The following is a 20192-nucleotide window of genomic DNA, read 5'->3' on the forward strand; positions in this document are numbered from 1 at the left end:
CCAGTGACCCTCTCTGTCCAGGGCACAGTCATCTCTGCCATAGACAAATGCAGTGGACCTGAACTCCCCACATTCCCCCAATTCCTTCAGACCCTTCAAATCTAGTCTGTTCTCATTGAAGCCAGCGTGATCTTTTAAAAATACAAACCCAACGTCACACCTCCTCTTCTCCCTCCTGCTTCAAACTATTCAAAGGCTTCCTTTCATTTCTAGCATGAAGACTAAGATTCCTATGATGGCATTTGAGGTCTTGCACGATTCGGGTGCTGCCCACCCACTTCTTCAGCTTTCCCTCTTTTCCCCTGCTCCCCCATTCTGTGTTCCATGACCCCTCCCTTCAATTCCTGTAATGGTAAACATTTCCTTTAACCACAGGGCCTTTTCACATGCTGTCTTTGCTCTGGAACATCCCCTCCCCCTCTCTCAACTTATTCTTGATAATTCAGCCTAAATGTCATTTTCGCTGGGGACTCTTCTTCACCCTCTCATCGTATTTCAGGTTCCTTTAGTGTTATGTAAACTCTCACAGAATTTGAGGATACTTCAGGATACTTTTAACTTAGAATGATACATTCTTTAGTGTGATTTTTAAAAATTTTTGTCTCTCTCCCATTAGACCATAAGTTACAAGAGAGCAGGAAATGGCAGGCAATACACACTTGGGGGATGGGAGGTTGAGAAACTGCCTTGGATCTTGGGTGCCTGGGTGGCTCAGTGGGTTAAGCTGCTGCCTTTGGCTCAGGTCATGATCTCAGGGTCCTGGGATCAAGTCCTGCATCGGGCTCTCTGCTCAGCAGGGAGCCTGCTTCTTCTTCTCTCTCTCTGCCTGCCTCTCTGCCTACTTATGATCTCTCTCTGTCAAATAAATAAATAAAATCTTTAAAAAAAAAAAAAGAAACTGCCTTGGATCTTGAATATCTAAATGCTGACCCCAGGCACTTGTGAGAACTGCCTTTACTTTCTGCTCTTGGGTGCCATGAAAAACCCTGTTCCTTATAACTCCCCATCTTTCTGCTTAAGCTAGCTCATTTAGGTTTCTGTTACTTGCAACCACAAAAATATTGGCTAAGACACAGCAAGTGAGAAACTCAGGAGTTGCAGCTTGAAAAATAAGTGTGTACGTTCTTATGAAATCATTAAATAAAATAGTCGAATGATGGTACAGCAACTTGCTTTTCTCTCTGGGGTCTTTAATCTTTTACTCAGAGGATGCTTTGTTTTTTGGGCAGCACCAAGATAATGTAGCAATGTTGTTAATGTTAGAAAAAAATGTTTAAAAAACAACTGGCTTTCCCTCAGGAAACTTGGCTGAGAGACCAGTGGCAGAGACTGTTGAAATAGAAATGCCTCGTGAGCGAGCACTGGACGCCCCACAGTGTCCCAGTTCTCTTTTTTCGGTGAGTGATTAACAATCTAATGAATTCAGACGCCGGCACGACCGGGTTCTAGGTGACTCGTGTGGCTGATGCAGGAGGAGGGTGCGGTCGGCATCAAACTCATGACACAACAGGGTGTTCTAGAAAGCAACAGACCTTGGGTTTCTTCTTCTGCAGAATGGAATGGGGTTCCTGGTAACTGCCCTGCCTGCTTCAACACAGTGGTCAAGAGACCAAAAGACACTGACCAAAAAGACACTGAGAACGGCAAAGAGCTTTGTAAATACAGAGTGCTATAGAAATGCAGAATAGCGTTAGAACAATGTGCTGCTTCTTCAAGGGCTTCAGCATAGGGACATGTAAGCCATCACTTATCCCGTGGACATTTTTAGGGTGTTTGCTGGGTCCCAGAAAAAGCTGGTACTGGGGACACAGAGGAACTGGACACAGCCCTTACCCTCCGGTCTTTGCGCAAATGAAACCTCACTAGAGAGGGCTTCATTGATGATCCCATCTCAAACAGTCTCCACTCGACTGTTTTCTCCAGAACGTGTTTTGTTTTAACATCTGAAGTCCTACGTTGTTTACTTATTACCTTTCTCTCCCACCTGTCAACCCACTAAGAGATCCATGATGGCAGGGACTTAGTTCTGGTCTCTGCTAGAAGTCTTTTGTATACTCAGTGCCCAGAACATAGTAGCTGCTCAAAAAACGTTTGGTGAATAAGTGCACTCAGGGCAGGTCTAGGGTTTCGACAAAGGTGGGCCACGCTGCCCTGGGGGATGGGGCTCGGGTGGGAAAGAGAATATGTAGGCTGGCCCCGAAGAGATGGCATCATGGGCAAAGGGAGAGACGTAGTAGCCCTGGTTAGTGGATTAGAGAAAACCTCCAGCTAACTTCCTGGTTACTAGCTGGGTTCTCCTAAACATCTGGGACAAAACCCCTCCACCCTCCAGGGTTTGTATTTTGAATGGCCAGACAATCTGAGTCTTGCCCCATCTGGTCCATTTTACGTCCTGCTGCCAGGATGATTTTTCCGAGACGCAGGGTTGTCCACCTGTTTCGAACCTACTGGGGCTCCTCACCGCCAGCGATCATCAAGCCGAACCTTCCTTGCAATGTTTACACTTCTTTTAGGACCTGTTCCTTGCTGACTCCTCCCCCTTACCGCCAACCCTTCTATGGGCCCTGGCAACCTCTACTTCCATGCACCTTACTATTTCATACCCTTCTTTGTTGAAGTTGGACCCACCTCTACAAACACCCTGAGCCCTACAAAACCCCAGCAAGTCCTTCGTGAGCCCCATTTTCTGCCCTCCAACCCCCAGGAAGGAAATCATTTAGTCCTATTACTGCCCTGGGGTGCCTCATACCACGATGTCATGGTCCTTCTCCTCAGCAGTCCCACTACTTCTTTGTCTGTGGTTGCACCCCTTACATGCAGCCCAGTGCCTGGCATGTAGGGAGCAGAGGCCCATGGGCCCAGGCTCCCTAAAACCTCTTTCCAGGGCTCAGCGTCTGGGTGTGCCCCACCCCATCTTACCATCCTGCCGCCCCTGTGAAACTCACCCTCACCTGCATTTCTCCACTTATTTCTCCATCTTTGGGAGAGGGGACCCTGGTCATCCCAGGACTCTGCTTTTCCCGGTTCCCACCTCTATGCTCCTCCAAGCAACTCGGCGGCGGTGGAGCTCGCCCTGCCAGGAAGTGTTAGCTGGTCTCCAAGGTAACAGACCGCACCACTGCAGCCTGAAGCAGGGACAGGGGAAAACTCCCTCACCCCAGGGAAGACATTACCACTTCCTTGTTAACAGCCTTTCCCCAGGCACTTTGCTTTTCTCCACCCCTACAGAAGCTTGGAAGCAGGATTTGGACTTCTATTTCTAGATTCTCTGGGTCAGCAGAAAATGATGGTTTAGACCAGTAGAGTCCTGGTAGGTGCTGCCTTCCCATGGTGGGAACTGAAGACAGGTAGCAGAGAACCTGTGCCGTGCCAGGCGGGAAAGCTGGTAACTGTAAACTTTTTCTCAGATTCCCTGGGGCCCCCCCAAACACACACCCTGAGAGAGGTTTGGCATTCCCTCACCTCCACCAGGTCCAGGCCCACCCAAACCTGGCCAATACAGCAGCGGCCTCAGGGACCTCTTGGCCTCAGAAGAGATCATCTACTGCTGTGGTTCCCAAACCCAGGTGCCCATCAGAATCATCTGGGTTGTTTGCTAGGGAAACATCCATAACATTCCCATTTGGGAGACAGATACAGAACTGTGGTGGAGTGTGGGAACATGAATCTTTAACAATGGTCCCAGGTGATTATGATGTAACCAGCCCCTCGCCCATAGCTGGGGGATCTTCTTCAATGCCTTCTTTTATGGAAGTCAAGAGACGAAGTGATGTACCCCATGTCAACTAGCTTGCGAGAGGCTAAGGGATCTCCACTTAGTTTATCTAGGTAATTTCTCAAATGACTGTCTTCACTTTCCGAACCTATAATTTGATCATTTTTAACATGTGCTCCTTGCAGTAATCATCACATGGTGGAGAACCTCTTCCAATGTTGACACTAGCAGTGGCTCCTAAAGGCCAGATCAGAAACAACAAAACCCCTCCCAATAGAAACTGCTTACCTACCACCCGTCACTGGGCAGTAGTCATGGGTTGAGGGTAGAGTGGCGTGTGGGAGGGCGTTTCATCGAAACCAACAAGGCAGGAGAGGAGGCAGATCAGAGAGAGGTAAGGAAGTCAGAAAAGGGAAGAGTTACACGAGGCTGAGAGCAACCAACCGATAGCTACTCTGTGAACAAGGGGTGAGTCCTTGTGCCCACCGTACTGGAAATCCTCTGTGGAAGTGGCTAACTAGCTTTGAGACACCATTTTGGAAGACACGAAGGCCCAAGACGGGTAGTTTTATACTTGTACAGTTTCCTTGGCTCTTGGATACATAGGTCTCAACATTTTACAAGAAGTAAAACCCAACATTGAAAAGTCATTGTGATTGCTTTTTTCTATGTAAGCTTACATGACACACGTATTCTGGATGTAGTTGTGTCGGAGGGATAGAGTGGAGTAAGATTTTCAGCCCGTATGACCAGGCAAGAGGAAAGCTGTGTGTGGGTACCTTCTTTCTGAGCTCTCCTCACATGGTTTGTAGCTCATTTGGGCCCCATGTAGGGAATTAGAGCACAACAGGAATTTGGGTTTCTTACCTTAGTTTCTTGGAAACTGGTCAGGGTGAATCCACCTCTGGTCTTTATTTAGGAACTGTAGCCTGGTTCCATTGCCCAAGATATACTGAGTGTTGATTTCCTAATTCTCCCATTAATTCTATTTCTGCTTCACACACTTTGAAGTTCCAAATTACGGAATACACACTTAGATTTGTTGTATCTTTCTCCTTAAACGACCATTTGCTATGGTCTGAATGTATGTCCCCACCCCCTACCCCTCAGCCCCTGAAGATTCATATGTTGGAAACTTAGCCCCTAGAGTGATGGCATTAGAAAGTGGGGCCTCTAGGAGGCACTTAGGTCATGAGGGAGAGCCCTCAAGAGCGGGATTAGTGCTCTCATAAAAGAGGACAGAGCCCCTAGCTCCTTCTGCCCTCTGAGAATACAAGAAGTCTGCAACTCAGAAAAGGACCCTTACCGGACCACGCTGGCACCCTGATCTTGGATTTCCAGCCTCCAGAACTGTGAGAAATAAATTTTTTAAAAGCGATGTTGCAATGAACACTGTTTTACATCTTTGTGCACTGTGAGATTTTTATTTCTGTAAGATAAAGACACAAAAAGGAAAATGTATGAATCTAGGGGCTTTATTTTCAAAAGTATAGGCCCTAAAAACAAAGTTTCAAAACTATAGACCCTGAAAACAAAGTATTTTCTTCAGGTCACAGCAAGTTCCTAAGTACCTTGTTAGTTTTTTTCAAATCTGGGGAGAAAATGAATTCCAAAGCTCTTTTAACTTGTTGATAGATACTGTAGTGTTGTGCCATATTTAGTTTATAATCCTCCTGCGCTGGAATAAGCAGGTAAGGGTGACTGATGATTTTTGTCTTCAGCATTTAAAACTCCTTTTGGTTTCTTTCTTTCTTTTTTTTTTTTTTTGTAACTGAGATAGGACACATAACATTAGATTAGTTAGTTAACACCTAATTAGCCTTGTGTTCCAGAAGCCACCTTATACTGTGGTATTTTGTGATAGCAGCAGCTCAAACAGACTAAGACAGTATTGTTGTGCAACTTTTTTTTTTTTTTTAGATATTAACTTGTATTTTGCTTTCTTTATTTTCCCCCTTTCAAGCCAGTAGCAGGTGCTTTTTGTTGGGTTAAGAAGTAGCCTGAAGTCTACATTTCTTTCTTTTTCATAAAATCTCACGCTAACTGAGAGATTAAAATGACGTGCCAAAGCACGAGAGGTGAAGGATGTGTTTAATGTCAAGAGAAGCGTGAGTGTATCAAGATTCTTTCAGGTTAAAGAGACAAACCCAACTCAAACTGGCTTAAGGAAAAGAGGGAATTTATCTGCTCAAACAACAGAAAAATCAAAGGATTTTCTGGTTTCGGACATGGCTTGATCCAAAGGCTAATACGATGTTAATAGAAATCTGTCTCCCTTTTCCAGCTCCTTTCTTCTGTGGTCGCCTTATTCTTCAGCAGGCTCTTCATGAATGCTTGGCAGACTTGGACACCAGCAACCCTCAGCGCCCCGCCCTCCCACTCAGCAACCCTAAAAGAAGAGCACCTCTTTTCCAAGAAGCTCCAGGAAAGGCCCAGGCTTGGCTTGGTCATGTGACCCACTCATTTCTGAAACAGTCACTGTGGCTCTGATTGGCCAGACCTGGCTTCTGTGTCTGGTCTTGCAGCCAGAGGATGCAATCAGCCCCTTGAAAAAAGCTGGATTGTTTCGGTTTGAACCACAGAAGGGGACATGGGTACTGGGCAAATATGCATCTGAGGAAAGCCAAAAGGGAAGAAGAAAGAGACAGAGGTCAAGAAATCAGGTATCTGAAAATCAGAAGGGGTTGGGGCTGGCTCAGTGTTTGGTGGCAGCACTTTGAGATGGTAAGACCCAAGAGGAAATGTGTCCTTAGTCCAGGGAGAGTCCCCGCTCACCAAACTTCACCATGCCCCAAACGTGGGATGGACACAGAACTCCTGCACCATTCGGCCTTGAATATTAGAACTCTCAGCAGTACCAAGTGTGGACAGATGACAAATGACTGGAGGGGGCTAATATTTGAACCATGGTCCTCTGCACAATCCTAGGGTAACCCAATAACCAGTAGATTTCCTATTAACAGGGTAGAAGGGATCTACTTAATTGGTTTTTTAAGTGCTACAGAGGGGACAAGATCTAGCCTGTTTGGGGACACTTCCCTGGGTGCTCAATTCCCAAAAGTGTCCTAGTAAAATAAAAGGGTGACATCATCTAGTTCACCAATCAGTGAAGTTACCACTTAGCAGGATTGCAGAAAGCTTGACAGTGAGAGGGGGATAGAAGACTGAACACAAACAGCTTAATAACTTACATACTTTTCTCCCCAACAAATTATATAGTATTTATAGGTTGTTTCTAAGCAGGACTACCTTTTATGGTTGCTTGCATTCCACATGCAGAAGAAACAAACCATAGATTCAGCTGCTCATGTCCGAGCCAAGAAATCATGCAACTGGGACAAGCTATTTTTATTTCCTTCACACTAGCCAGGACAGAAGTGGTTCTCGATTTTGAAGTCAGAGAACCTAGGTTTGAAACCCAGATTCAACATTATTAGTTACTGAGCCTTGGGTAAATCATTCCCCTTTTGATGCATGGTTTTCTGGTCTACAAAATACCACTTCCACTTCACCTCAGGAGGAGGGTTAAGATGGCATATGGAAAAACATAACCTGAATTTAATATTAGTTTCCTTCTCCAAACTCATATTGAGTGCCACTATTTTTTTTTAAAGATTTTCTTTATTTATTTGACAGAGAGAGATCACAAGTAGGCAGAGAGGCAGGCAGAGAGAGGAGGAAGCAGGCTCCCTGCTGAGCAGAGAGCCTTACATGGGGCTCGACCCCAGGACCCTGAGATCATGACCTGATCTGAAGGCAGAAGCTTAACCCACTGAGCCACCCAGGCGCCCCGAGTGCCACTATATTTAAAAATACATGTACTGATTTTCATGGGGTACTTGATATACTTCAGTTAGAATGTCATGTTATCATGGTATATGGGAAGTTCCTGTTATCTAAGGCCTAAGTTCAAGCAGCATTATTTGTAATAGCAAAGAACTTGGAGACTACCTAAATGAAATCAACAAGGGAGGAGGACACACATACACACATACTATACAGCCACTAAAAATGCAGATTTATATTTAGTGACACAGAAAGATACCCATCATAAGTAAAAAAGAAAGTGGTGGGAGGCATGTATAATATGATCTTGCTTTTGTTAAAACTGAACAGGACATAGCCATCACACACACACACCCCATGCATCTATCTATCTCTATATATAGGACAGAGAGAGAGAGTATATGCATCTATATATATAGTAAATACAGCAAAATAGCTGCAAGAAACCTAATAAACTGTTAATAGTGGTAATTTCTGAAAGGTAGATGGGGGGAGGCTTTTAATTTCCTATACTCATTATTTTTTAACTTTACAGACATGTTACTGTAAAAAAACAAAAAAAAATCCCTTTGCCCCAGTTTAGGGTTATGGTAACTTCCTTCTCCACAACAGCACTTGAGACAAGAAAAAGTTACTGATGACCCCAAAACAGCAAAAATTAGGTAACGTGGGGTGACACCCAGTAGGAGTCCACTACTCACCAACGACTTCAGTAAGATATGGGGTACTTAAAAGCTTTCTTAGATATGTGGATTATTTTTCCTCTAGAGCAATTTATTAGCATAATGGAAAGGATTTTCTTTGATTGGTTCTTCAACTGCATTTGCATTTTGCCACAGAGAACAAAGCAATATAAAAGAATAAGTTGTTTTTTAAATTTATTTAAGAAAATATGTCAGTTGTCTAAGACAACCAAATTAAATATTTAAACAAGAAAAGAGTGCCAGAGTGAGGACTCAGCATTTATTTTACTGACTGGCTCTGACAGATAATAGGGATTGATTTAATAGTGACCAAATACAATGGCAGGATTTACTAAAGGGCCATAACATGGCCGGTTGGGGATAACTACATCTAAAATGAGATCAAATCCCTGAATCCATTCCTTTTAGCAGAAATAATTAAAACCACCTTGGCAGAACCGAGTCTTTGCAAAACGTACCAAATATATGGCTTCAAGATAGCTGAGAACCCGAAAGCTTGAAGAAGCCTCCAGAGAGTTCTCAGGATCGACAGGGTGCTTGCATCATCCTGGTCCTCTTTGGGTTGGTATCGACAGTGGAGCACTATGAACTTGGTAGGAAAGGGTCTTCAGTCCACAAATGGTCTTGAGTAGTAAAGGTCCTAGTCTTGAATCCTAAGGAGGTCAATGATACTGGCATATTACACAGTCAAATACCTACCAATAAAATAACCACATTGACTTGAAAGGGCTGATCTAGGAAAGCCTCTGCTTTCAGAAAGATTTTCAGTGAAACAGTCCGGGCAGATAGATGGCTAGGTCTCTCAAATACAGTTTCACAGTTTTCCTTTATAACCTAGGCCAAATTTAATTATGATAATTCAATTCACATGTAAAGCAATGTGCCGGGTCTCTAAGGGAAATGAGAAAGCCACATTCCTCACATTCAAGAGTTTATAATCTAGTGATAGGGAGATGTTTATTAGTAAGAACAGCAGCAACTAACATTGAATGCTTACTATGAGCCAGGCACTTTCCATGCTTTCTCATTTAAACCAACAAGAACCCTATGACATAGGTACTGTTAACCCCATTCTACAGGTAAAAAAACCAAGGCTCACAGAGGCTAAGTGATTTATCAAGGGTCACACAGCTAGTATTTTGGAACATAGATTTGAATCCAGGCAGTCTACTCACCTCAAATAAGTTCTCTTAGAGGTACAAGCCAAAGAGAAAGCACAAAAAAATTAGCTATGTTTCAAATATGAGCAGGACTAGGGAAAACTGTGAGGAGGAGTAGTGCAGTCACAGCCAAGACAAAGAACAGGTGTAGTGAAAGAATAGAGACTAGTTGGTTTGGCTGTGTAAGGTGAAGAGATACAATGATGGGTAAAAAGACGGAGAGACGGACTGAAGCCAGATCAGGAAGCAAGGCTAAGGAAGTTTGCACTTCATTCTGTAGAGTGGGAATGACAGGAACTCAAAGAAATGATATGTTTTCTTTTGTGTTAAGGTAATTTTGGTAGAAATTAGTGGGATTGGATAGATGGGAGATCAGCGGAAGGAAGACCGGTTCAGATACTATAGAACACGAACAGCTAGCTGTCCTAGGTCAACTGTCCAAGGACTTTTTTGTCACAGACATTTCTTCCTGTGTGGGGTGCCTGCTTTGCTATTGTGTGACTTCGGGGAAGACAGTCTGCTCTTCTGAGGCCTTGATTTCTTCATCTGAAAAATGGAAACACTGGATGCGCTCTTTTGTATTTCATCCAGCTCTAAAATCTTGAGTCTCATGAAAAATCTCCTCTTGAAATTCAATCTTGGGTCGTCCGTCTGCGTGTGGAACTGAGGCTGAATTGTAGAAAACTTGAATATGCTTGAAAATACCATCCCATTGTTTTCTCCTCCTGGGAAAAGAACCAAAACTCTAAAAAAATAATACAGCATTATGCTTTCTATCTTTGATACCATTTATAAATACCTACTTTTATTTTGTTGCTGGGTAACTGGGACCCAGAAGAGTTGACTTTGCATGAGAGGAGTCTTCTAGTCTTGGTGTTTTTCCTATAATCTCCTCATACAGTAGTTAGAACAGAGTTGGTGGAGGACTAAGTCAATGAGGTGTCTACGGACTCATGTTATTGTGGTTTTCTTGGCCCCAATGTGGGGCTTGAACTCATGACCTGGAGATCAAGAATTGTATGCTCCACCAACTGAGCCAGCCAGGTACCCTCACGTTGTTTTTAAAGCTAGTCTGTTTTTTTGTAAGGTATTACCAAAGAGAAGGAAAAGTGTTTTCTCCCACTCTCTTACACGTTGTGTACGTCTACCATTACAATTTCCAACTGACCTCTTCAGTAATGTTTATAGAATTCTTCAAATACTTCTCATCTGTGTTATATACACCAGGGTAGATTTGGATAGTGTGAAGATAGGGTGATCAGCTCATCCCTTTTGCCTGAAACTTTCCCAGTTAGAACACCAAAAGTCTCAATTCCCAGGAAACCCCTCACTCTCAGGCAAATGGGGATGACTGGCACCCTAAGAAGATAAGATGCCTTTATGATCCAGAACTCAAGAACATCCAAATCCTACTTTGCCTTTATCTTCCAACTCCCCAAGAGGTTCCTGTAAGGGCCGTTATAAAGAAGAAACAGCAGCAATGGGCAAATGTAGTGCTTTATTAGTGATTATTCGGCTGGGCTAATCCTGAGACCGCTTGAGAAAGCTACAGTAAGGCTGTGACAGAGCACATGTATGACTCTAAAGAGTCTTGAGCCCTCTGTCCTCTCCTTCAACCCAAATTTTAAAATTCTGGAAGCCAAATCCTTTGGCCTGCAGTGAAGTAGAAACAGAAGACTGAACTAAAGATGAACGGTCCTAGGTTTATGTGCGAGGGAGAAAGGCAAGGCGGCTGGCTTTGAGGGCCTTGGCTCAGTGGATCTCTCTGTTCATAAAATCATGACGCAGAAGAGAGAGCCACATATGTGTGGGCTCTTAGTGCCGATGGACTCTTCTGACTGGTAAACATGCCCTAATCCGTGTTCTGGAATACCACCAGCATCTCTTCCCAAGGAGGGAGCTGGGCTGGGAGTGGAAGAAGATGGAGATCTCCCCCTGCCAATGCTAACGAAATAAAACCAAGGGGCGGAGCAGTATCATTGCGTGAATATGTAAAACCTCTGTAAGAAATCAACTTCTGAAATGAATTTTTAAAATCAAAGCTTATTTCAAAGCAATAGGAGCCTTTTTAGTTTCTTTAGTAGACAATTTATTTTGATAAACTTGCTCAATAACAAAAATACAAGTGAAGAAAATTATGTTCATTTTATACAGTTTGTATTAACAATTTGTTTTGAAACTATTAAGTGAAAAATGTTATAACCAATTAGAAAACAATTCTTAATAAAATTTGGGGTAATATACAGACCTTGATCACAAACTCTAAAATCTCTTGAGGTGATACAACTAGTAAGTCCTGTGTAGGGAATCCAACCTACACAGGCCATGTTTTTCCTTCATATATTTTTATCCTTCAAAAATTAGTTCTGAAAGACAGCTTACTGTTTTGAACTGTGAATGTAAATTTAATTTTTAAAAGAAGATCAAAGTGGGTTGATAAAACAGTTACTACAATCGGAGTAACGTGTGGCTAGTAGTCTTTTAATAAAGACAAAATAAATGCAACATGTTCTTCCCATGAAGCCCACGATGCAAAATAATAGCTAAAAGTATATCTAAAGTTAGTTTCCAATACTTTTTCAGGGCCTTTTTTCTAAATCAATAGACTGTATGTCACCAGGACTATTATTTTACTTAAGATATTAAACAGTGAATTCACAGAACATCAAGCAGGGATATCAAAGCTTTAGGCAAAAGGGTAAAAATCAATGAAGTGTTTTGGTCATTTAGAACATTAAAAAAAAAAAAGAGCCATCCTTCAAAAACAAAACAAATGGAAGAGAAAATAGGATAAGAAGACAAGTCAGAAAAATTACATACACACATTAACAACATAGAACATGGATTACCTTTGGAAAGAATCATACTGAAATGTTTGCTTTTAATGAACTGAAGATTGTTCATGTTTACAGATGTTTAGGCATGTTCAATAGGAGCTTCCAAAAATTCCAAACTAATTTAAGTCTTGTGCAAATAAAACCTATAAATAGTTTTCAGCAGATTTTACAGTGATGTTCTTAGGTATGAGAAGAATGCACACATTCTAAAAACAATGTAACAGACAAAAGTTTGACAAATGATTGCACCATAAAACAGTGTTTTATATACAGTTTACAAGATAGGATTTCCTGCTATAAATTAATACTGTACTATATAGTACTTATTATAGTGACCTTTTTAAAAGCAACTGCTGAGAGTTGTCTATCTTTCCACTTACAGGATTTATAGAATTTTATATGAATGAATCCATTTCATTGTTTGGTCAGGAAGAGTACAAAGATCTGACTTCAGATACTACTTGAGGGGATGGTCTCAATCCTGGGTAGCGTGCTGACTGGTTAGAGGGAGTGTTCCTCTATCAGCCCTTTATGCACTGGACCTCCAAGACATGATGAAATTAAAGACAACTTGATGGTTTGGGTAATAGATACAAATAAAACCTTAAATTTTGTCATCTTATATGCAATACCACTGTAAGTGAAAGAAGTAAACAGTGGGGAAATTCTTAGCAGCTGAGAAACTTTCTCTCCCCATGCTCATGATCCAGTTAAAAATATTTTGAGAAACTATTTACAATAAAATTCATCTTTTGGAAGAGAAAAGCTCTTGGTCATATCATAAATTAAGCTGAGCCATACTTTGCTAACACTTTATCTCAGTGGTATAATGGTGACAACTACAACCTTCCTTCAAAGTGATCCATTCGATTAAGAACCAATCAAATCACATTGGGAACTGCAATCCCAAATGTCCATGGAACACAGAATCCAGTGGTATTCTCAGAATTAACGAGACATCAGAATACTTGGGAAAAATAGTCTCCTTCAGTTATTTCCCAAAGGTTTCTTTGACCCTGGGAAGGAAAAGTGTGACCTTCCCCCAGAACACTCAAGGAATGCACCACAGTGGTGGTTCACCTCTTACCCTGACTCTTGAGTGAGCTGAAATACTGGGGTTTTCTTTCACAATACTGTTGAATTAACAGTAAGAAATATGAACATCAAACAAGCCAGTGTGAAACACAGCAGGCTCCTCCATCTTATACTCTGAATATCTGAGGAGGCAGCCCCATTTACGAAGTAACCCTTTTATAATTTATAATTGAGCTTTCAAAACAACAGTGCATTCGTTTCTGTTTGTGTGAAGCATGGACTACATGGCACTCGAGCTCTACTAATAGGGACATTTGGGTTGCCGTTTCACTAGAAAGGAGAAAAACTTAGCTCCATTGCCAAGAAAGAGCCTCCTGCCCCACATTTCAAACAGGAGATTATCTATAGTGTTCATCTGGAAAAAGAACTAAGCACTGATATGAAAGCATGGAAATGTGGAGAAGAGAAATACCGTATTTTAAAACTATTTGTGGATTCGGGGTTTAGCTGCAATGCTGCTTCTAGGAGAAAACGTAAAGCTGTGGGTTTAGTACAGCCCTTTAAAGTAAATGCAAAAATGTTAGCTTTTAAGCAAACAAAGGCATATAGCATATAAAGAAAATACTGTATTGCTCAGTTTTTTTGGTAAAGGAGATATATTAATAATGCTTACATGAAAAGAACATACATTTAGTTTTTATAGCAGAGTGCAGTTAGTGTTGTAGACAGCCAAAGTATTATAAATTGATCTTACTAGTGAACTTTGTATTTATGTAAAGTTGTGTGCTTGAACATAGAAAATGCATTACTGATGTAACAGACAGAGCCGGTAGAAAAAGAGAACCCCTGTACAACAGATGACAGTTGCCAATAATTTAAATAGTGTCAGATTCCCCAAATTATAAGGTTTTACATGATCTTACCTTCTACTATCATATACAAATAAATTAATCCTACAAAGAATTTTAGCTTAACTTAAAATTGGACCTAGAAAGGTATGGGATTATTTGTACCTATTACAAAACCTGTTAAAATCAAGGGCTGCTACAAAGAATGAGGTAAACTGAAGACTCTCTCCACTATGCAGCCTTCAGATAAATGGCTTTTTTTTTCTATTGAGTTCTAGGTTTGCACACCACAGTGTTTTGCTAGCAAAGCATTCAGAGTTCTCTTCCAGGAACTGTTTGCATGTGTGTATATAAATTTACACACACATACACACACACACACACACACACACACATATATACACACTGTATACTGCATCAGCAAAATATATATATTATATATATATATTTATATAAATATAAGGAATATTTCCCCCACCCACCCACCCCAACAACATGTCTCTTAGTGTTTGATTTTTTTTGTTTTGTTTTGTACACAGAGAATAGGGAATTTCAGGATTTTTACATACATTTTAGCAAACAAGTTTTGATCTATTGGCTTCTTGGTGTAGTAATGCAACAGCAAATCATTCTGGTGCCAAAGGCTCATACCATTACAAGGAAGCTGTGAACACTAATTTCTTAGGAGGTGAGGCCAGCCCCACATGAACTTCTCTTGTAACCCTCTGGTCCACCATGATTCATAAATACTTAGACTTTCTTTTCATCAATCATTAGACGTTAAAAACAGAACAACAGAGTCACAAAGGGCCACATGCTTTTTAGTATAAAGCATTCTCCTTCACTAGGTTGCTATCACAGTGCAGACCTGACTGCCTGAATATGCTCAGGAGATTTAGTCAATATTGTCTGTATTTGGTTATGGAAAAGGCTCTCCTTATTGTTTTTTTGTTTTTTGTTTGTTTGTTTTGTTTTTAAATCCAAAGTGCATAGTGAGAACAAATCAAAGCATTTTTTTTTTCCTTTTCAGCATCAGTTTCATCTAAGCATCTTCCTATGAGAGGACTACTCAGATGCCTTGCCTTTGTCCTCCCCCCCTCCAAAAATAAAAAAATAAAATAAAATAAAAAATAATAGAAGAGTTGAGCAGTTTAGACATTCATCAGCCTGGTAAACAAACTTTGCCAGCAAATAGAAGTCCTACTATTGTAAAGAAAATTGATAAGACAAAAAGTACATATGATGACCCAACTACTGTGTTGTTGGGTAATTTATAAGGTTGACCTCCGACTTCATTGATGTAAAATCCTATCGGAAATATTAGGGCAGCCATACAGAAAAGGATCACTGTAAAACAAACCAAAACACAACATTAGTAACATGGTTTGGTGATTAAGAAAACAATGAAAATCTGGCACAAAGGAAGTTTATAAGAAGGGTTGTGGATTGATAACATGGCCAAACCTGTTAAAACACTGACCACTTGTCAAAAGATTTTACATCTTCTACAGATCACGTAATATCCCCAAAGCCTAACAATTATATATAGGAAAAGCTGTGCTAGCCTTTAATATGTGTTAGGATGATTTTGAGTATCAGCATTAAGAAAGGTCTCCAAACTTACTAAGTAAGTGCTTATATAAACTATTCTTTTTTTAAATTTTTTTTTTTTAAGATTTTATTTATCAGAGAGAGAGGGAGCGAGAGCGAGCACAGGCAGACAGAATGGCAGGCAGAGGCAGAGGGAGAAGCAGGCTCCCTGCTGAGCAAGGAGCCCGATGTGGGACTCGATCCCAGGACGCTGGGATCATGACCTGAGCCGAAGGCAGCTGCTTAACCAACTGAGCCACCCAGGCGTCCCTCTTTTTTAAAATTTTAATTAAAAAATTGAATTCCTGTATATTTAGCAGACATGTATTAATTTCAGGTTGTGCATAAACTATACTTGACCACTTAAAATAGTGACTAAGGGCTTGAGCTAGAATTAGAGAGGGGCTGTGTTCTGGTTCCACTACTTATTAGCTGTGCAATCTTAGGCTCCTGGTTCCCTTCTAAAAATGGGGTAAATACTAGAAGGATAAAGACAATGTCAAGTCCCTGGCACTATGCCAGGTTGATAGTAAGTTCTGAATAAATGTTGCATATTATCAGTTATTACTCTGCCAATTCTCCGTTCCTCTCAGTTGATATTAGAAGGAATTGGAGAAAAGGTACAAATATAGTACTATTTATCTTACTCTTATTTATCACTTAGTGGAAAGAACCTCAGACTTCTGAGATGATTAGTCAACTGTCAAGAGTGGTTCTCTCTCATTATGGACAATGTTAGAAAAAAATAAAATCTCTCTTGGGTTTTCTGAGTACACAGGTTAAAATGGGGCTGGGGGGGCTTCTTTGCATTTTGTATGCAAACGCAATGAAATATATTATTTGCTAAAACTTTTCTAGAAAGGTATCTAGAAAACCTAGCATCTGGGCAGAATTCCATGGCCCTCTGTTTAAGAAAACAGCTTGTGGCCCAGGGCTACCAAAGAAATACTCTTCCAACTGTACACAAATTACCTGTTGATAGGCTAGCTTTCCCAAGAGAATGTTTCATGCTTTTTGAAAGTACACTGGTCAAATGTTCATAGTCCTTCAAATTTCTTTGGAGGCAGAAACATTTCTTCAGTGTAATATGAAGACAGGTTACTATACTCACTGCATGTGAAGGGGTGAAGCCTTCCATTATTAACTGAATGAGAAACTTCCTCCAAGTTAAACATATCCCCAGGAATACAGACTAAGTCCTGGATAAATAAAGCAGCTGATAGTTGTCCTAAATTATTTTCGTGTTAATCAATCAACAAATTTAATAGGAGAGACCTTAAACAGCCAATTAGGAATCTTTTCCTGGAAGAAATACCTCTAGGGTAATATCCAAGGTATTAAAAAGTAACTTTTTCTTAATTACTACTGGTTAATAGAACACATCAGCATCTTGTTAGCTTTGCACCACCTAGATGGATTATCTTATATTATACAGACAGCCTACTTCATTTTGGGCCAACAACCACATCAAATAATGTTACATAAGTGAATTTGTACTCTTTCAGGTGCCTACAAAGGAACAAATGAAAAATTCATATATGAATTATTAGATATTTTGGCCTTTCTGTTGTACCGTCACCAGCAAGACTATTAGTGTTGTCAATGCCCACTTATCAGTGTTATTTATCACCAATTTCTAACAGTTCTTATGCCTTAATATGGTTTGGTAAATAAAATGAAACCGTAATCCAAGTAGCTATACATAATCTAACTGAAAAACAATGGGATAAAGTTATTGCTTTAAAAACAATTTGTTGGGGCGCCTGGGTGGCTCAGTGGGTTAACCCACTGCCTTCGGCTCAGGTCATGAACTCCGAGTCCTCGGATCGAGCCCCGCATCGGGCTCTCTGCTCAGCGGGGAGCCTGCTTCCTCCTCTCTCTCTGCCTGCCTCTCTGCCTGCTTGTGATCTCTCTCAAATAAATAAAATAAAATCTTTAAAAAAAAACAAAAACAATTTGTTAATGTTGACTCATATAATCTCAAGGAACACATATAATCTAGAAGTGCTTAGAGATATGCAGATATTACAATTGTTTATCTGTTAATGTGCCAACTTCACTCCTATCTTTTTCTACTTTCTGCTCTAAAATAAAAATCTATCCTTCATAATGGAGTAATCATTTAATGATTATATTTAAAGTAGAGGGGCGCCTGGGTGGCTCAGTGGGTTAAAGCCTCTGCTTTCGGCTCAGGTCATGATCCCAGGGTCCTGGGATCAAGCCCCACGTTGGGCTCTCTGCTCCGTGGAGAGCCTGCTTCCTCCTCTCTCTCCCTGCCTGCCTCTCTTGCCTACTTGTGACCTCTGTCTGTCAAATAAATAAATAAAATCTTAAAAAAAAAAAAAAAGTAGAGTTTAATATTTTACAAGAGTTAAATACTTTCCCAATTAGTTATGAAAAGTTTAATCAAATAATAAGGAAGCAGTAAACTTCTATTTGATCTAATTTTGGTTTTTAATCCAAAGAGTTAGGTTCTCTATACTTTTGGGAAGATTTAGTATAAGTGGATGAGTTTTCTTTTAAGCTCTTGGGACCTGTGAGGTTACTTTAGATCTTAAAATATTATTTCTTTAAAAAAATTTATTTATTTATTTAACAGAGAAATCACAAGTAGGCAGAGGAAGACAGAGAGAGAGAGGGAGAAGCAGGCTCCCCGCTGAGCAAGGAGCCCGACGTGATCCCAGGACCCCGAGATCATGACCCAAGCCGAAGACAGAGGCTTTAACCCACTGAGCTACCCAGGTGCCCCATAAATTTTTTTTTTTTTAAGATTTTATTTATTTATTTGACAGAGAGAGAGATCACAAGTAGGCAGAGAGGCAGGCAGAGGGACAGGGGGAAGCAGGCTCCCTGCTGAGCAGAGAGTCCAATGTGGGGCTCGATTCCAGGACTCTGAGACCATGACCTGAGCCAAAGGCAGAGGCTTAACCCACTAAGCCACCCAGGCTCCCTAGATCTTAAAATATTATTAATGCTGATAATATCTATCAACTTTTGACAAATTTTGGGTCCTATATAAGACTATAAAGACATCACTTCTTATCTTCCATGGCGGAGATTTCTTGATGGTGAGACTCAGATACTGAGTTTACTGGGAGATGGCAATGTAAATTACAGTGGCAGAGTTAAGGATAAGGGTCAGACTTGAAGAAAAAGACACATCTTTGTTACCCTTGCCCCCACAGGCTGGCTGCATCACGTGTGGCTCTCCTCTGAGAGAGTTCCCCACTGTGTAAACCTGTTAGAAAATGTTACCCTGATATTTTTACCAAAACTACAGTTTAAGAGGAATGGAAATATATAAACAATAGAAATAAAGTACATTTTCAAAGGCTGAATGGAAATATCAGGGGGAGCTAAGATGCCTCTCAGAACTGCCACCCTAGTGGACTAGCTCTGGTAACAAAAACAATGTATTTAAGGAAGCGGAGAAGAGGAACGCAGCCCTATGCTTACTTAGATGACATTAGCTATGAGTATACTGCTCAGCTAAAAAACCAAGGTACAGAACAGTATAAATAGAATATATATTCATAGAACATTCACACATATACATATATGTTTCTATGCATAGGACACCTCTGGTAGGAAATCCCAGAAACTGGTAACAATGGTTGCTTCCAGCAAAGAGGTACTAAATGGCAAGGTGATGAAGCCACACGAGACTTACTTTTCCAGTGGCAATCCTTTCTTAGGCTTTGAGTTATGTATTATATGCACATATTATTCTTAGAACTTTTATATTATTTAACTAAAGAATAAAGCGTAAACACGTTACATTTGGAAGTAGCTACATATACTTATGTATCTGTTGAAAGGAACTGAAAAACAAGATAACCATAGTTCTTTCTGTTTATTGGGTTCCAAGAACCAAAGGCTCACATAAGCATTTTAATGCTTTCTTTGACTCATACTAGAGTAGTGTTATTATTAAATTACATTTTATATTTTTGGTATTCAGAGCATATGCCTTCCCAAATGTTAACTAAATCCAGAAACTAAATCCTGCCACTTTGACTTTATTTTATTCCTTAAAGAATGAATTCTATCTGAGTAAGTAATTGTCATCTGTGAGTAAAGAGTCCCTTAAAATTCCTCATCAATTAATTTAGCAGCACTGTCTCTACAACTGCCTGCGGACCCTACTATTCAGAAAAGAACGATCTCAGGAGGTCTGTTTGACCTCAAACAAGGTTATCAACTTGTTATACATTTCTTAATAAGAACGGAGAAGATTTTTTTAGTCAAAGTCAACTTGATCTAAATTTTAAAATTAAGGGAGATGTACAGATAGAAAAAAAACAGAGCCAGAAACATATACATTAAAAAGAGTTTCATAGAGAGATAGGGAGAAACTGAGACTCATGAACTAATATCTCTGTCTTAAGGTCTTTAAGAATAAACTGAGCTTTAACATTAATAAGGATCCAAGGGATTATGGCTTACCCCTACCATACAAGTTCTAAATGAAAATATCAAGTGAAAGTAAGCCATGTTATACTATTCACTTTTTAAAA

General features: G+C 40.5%; 2 protein-coding genes across 2 annotated transcripts in view; both read right to left on the minus strand.

Moving 5' to 3' along the window:
* The window catches only part of VWA3A (von Willebrand factor A domain containing 3A), a 59587-nt gene extending 56557 nt beyond the window's left edge, over positions 1 to 3030 (minus strand). Inside the window, exon 1 of the mRNA XM_044233541.1 lies at positions 2952 to 3030. The gene's annotated coding sequence lies outside the window, so the exon portion shown is untranslated. The remainder of the gene's footprint in view (positions 1 to 2951) is intronic.
* An 11873-nt stretch (positions 3031 to 14903) lies between these two features.
* MOSMO (modulator of smoothened) overlaps positions 14904 to 20192 on the minus strand; it is a 60543-nt gene continuing 55254 nt past the window's right edge. The window contains exon 3 of the mRNA XM_044233038.1: positions 14904 to 15432. Within this exon, the coding sequence (XP_044088973.1) occupies positions 15248 to 15432 (185 nt within the window). The 3' untranslated portion in view covers positions 14904 to 15247. The remainder of the gene's footprint in view (positions 15433 to 20192) is intronic.

This window comes from Neovison vison, chromosome 14 (assembly GCF_020171115.1).
Source record: "Neovison vison isolate M4711 chromosome 14, ASM_NN_V1, whole genome shotgun sequence".
In the NCBI taxonomy this organism is placed as follows: domain Eukaryota; kingdom Metazoa; phylum Chordata; class Mammalia; order Carnivora; family Mustelidae; genus Neogale; species Neogale vison.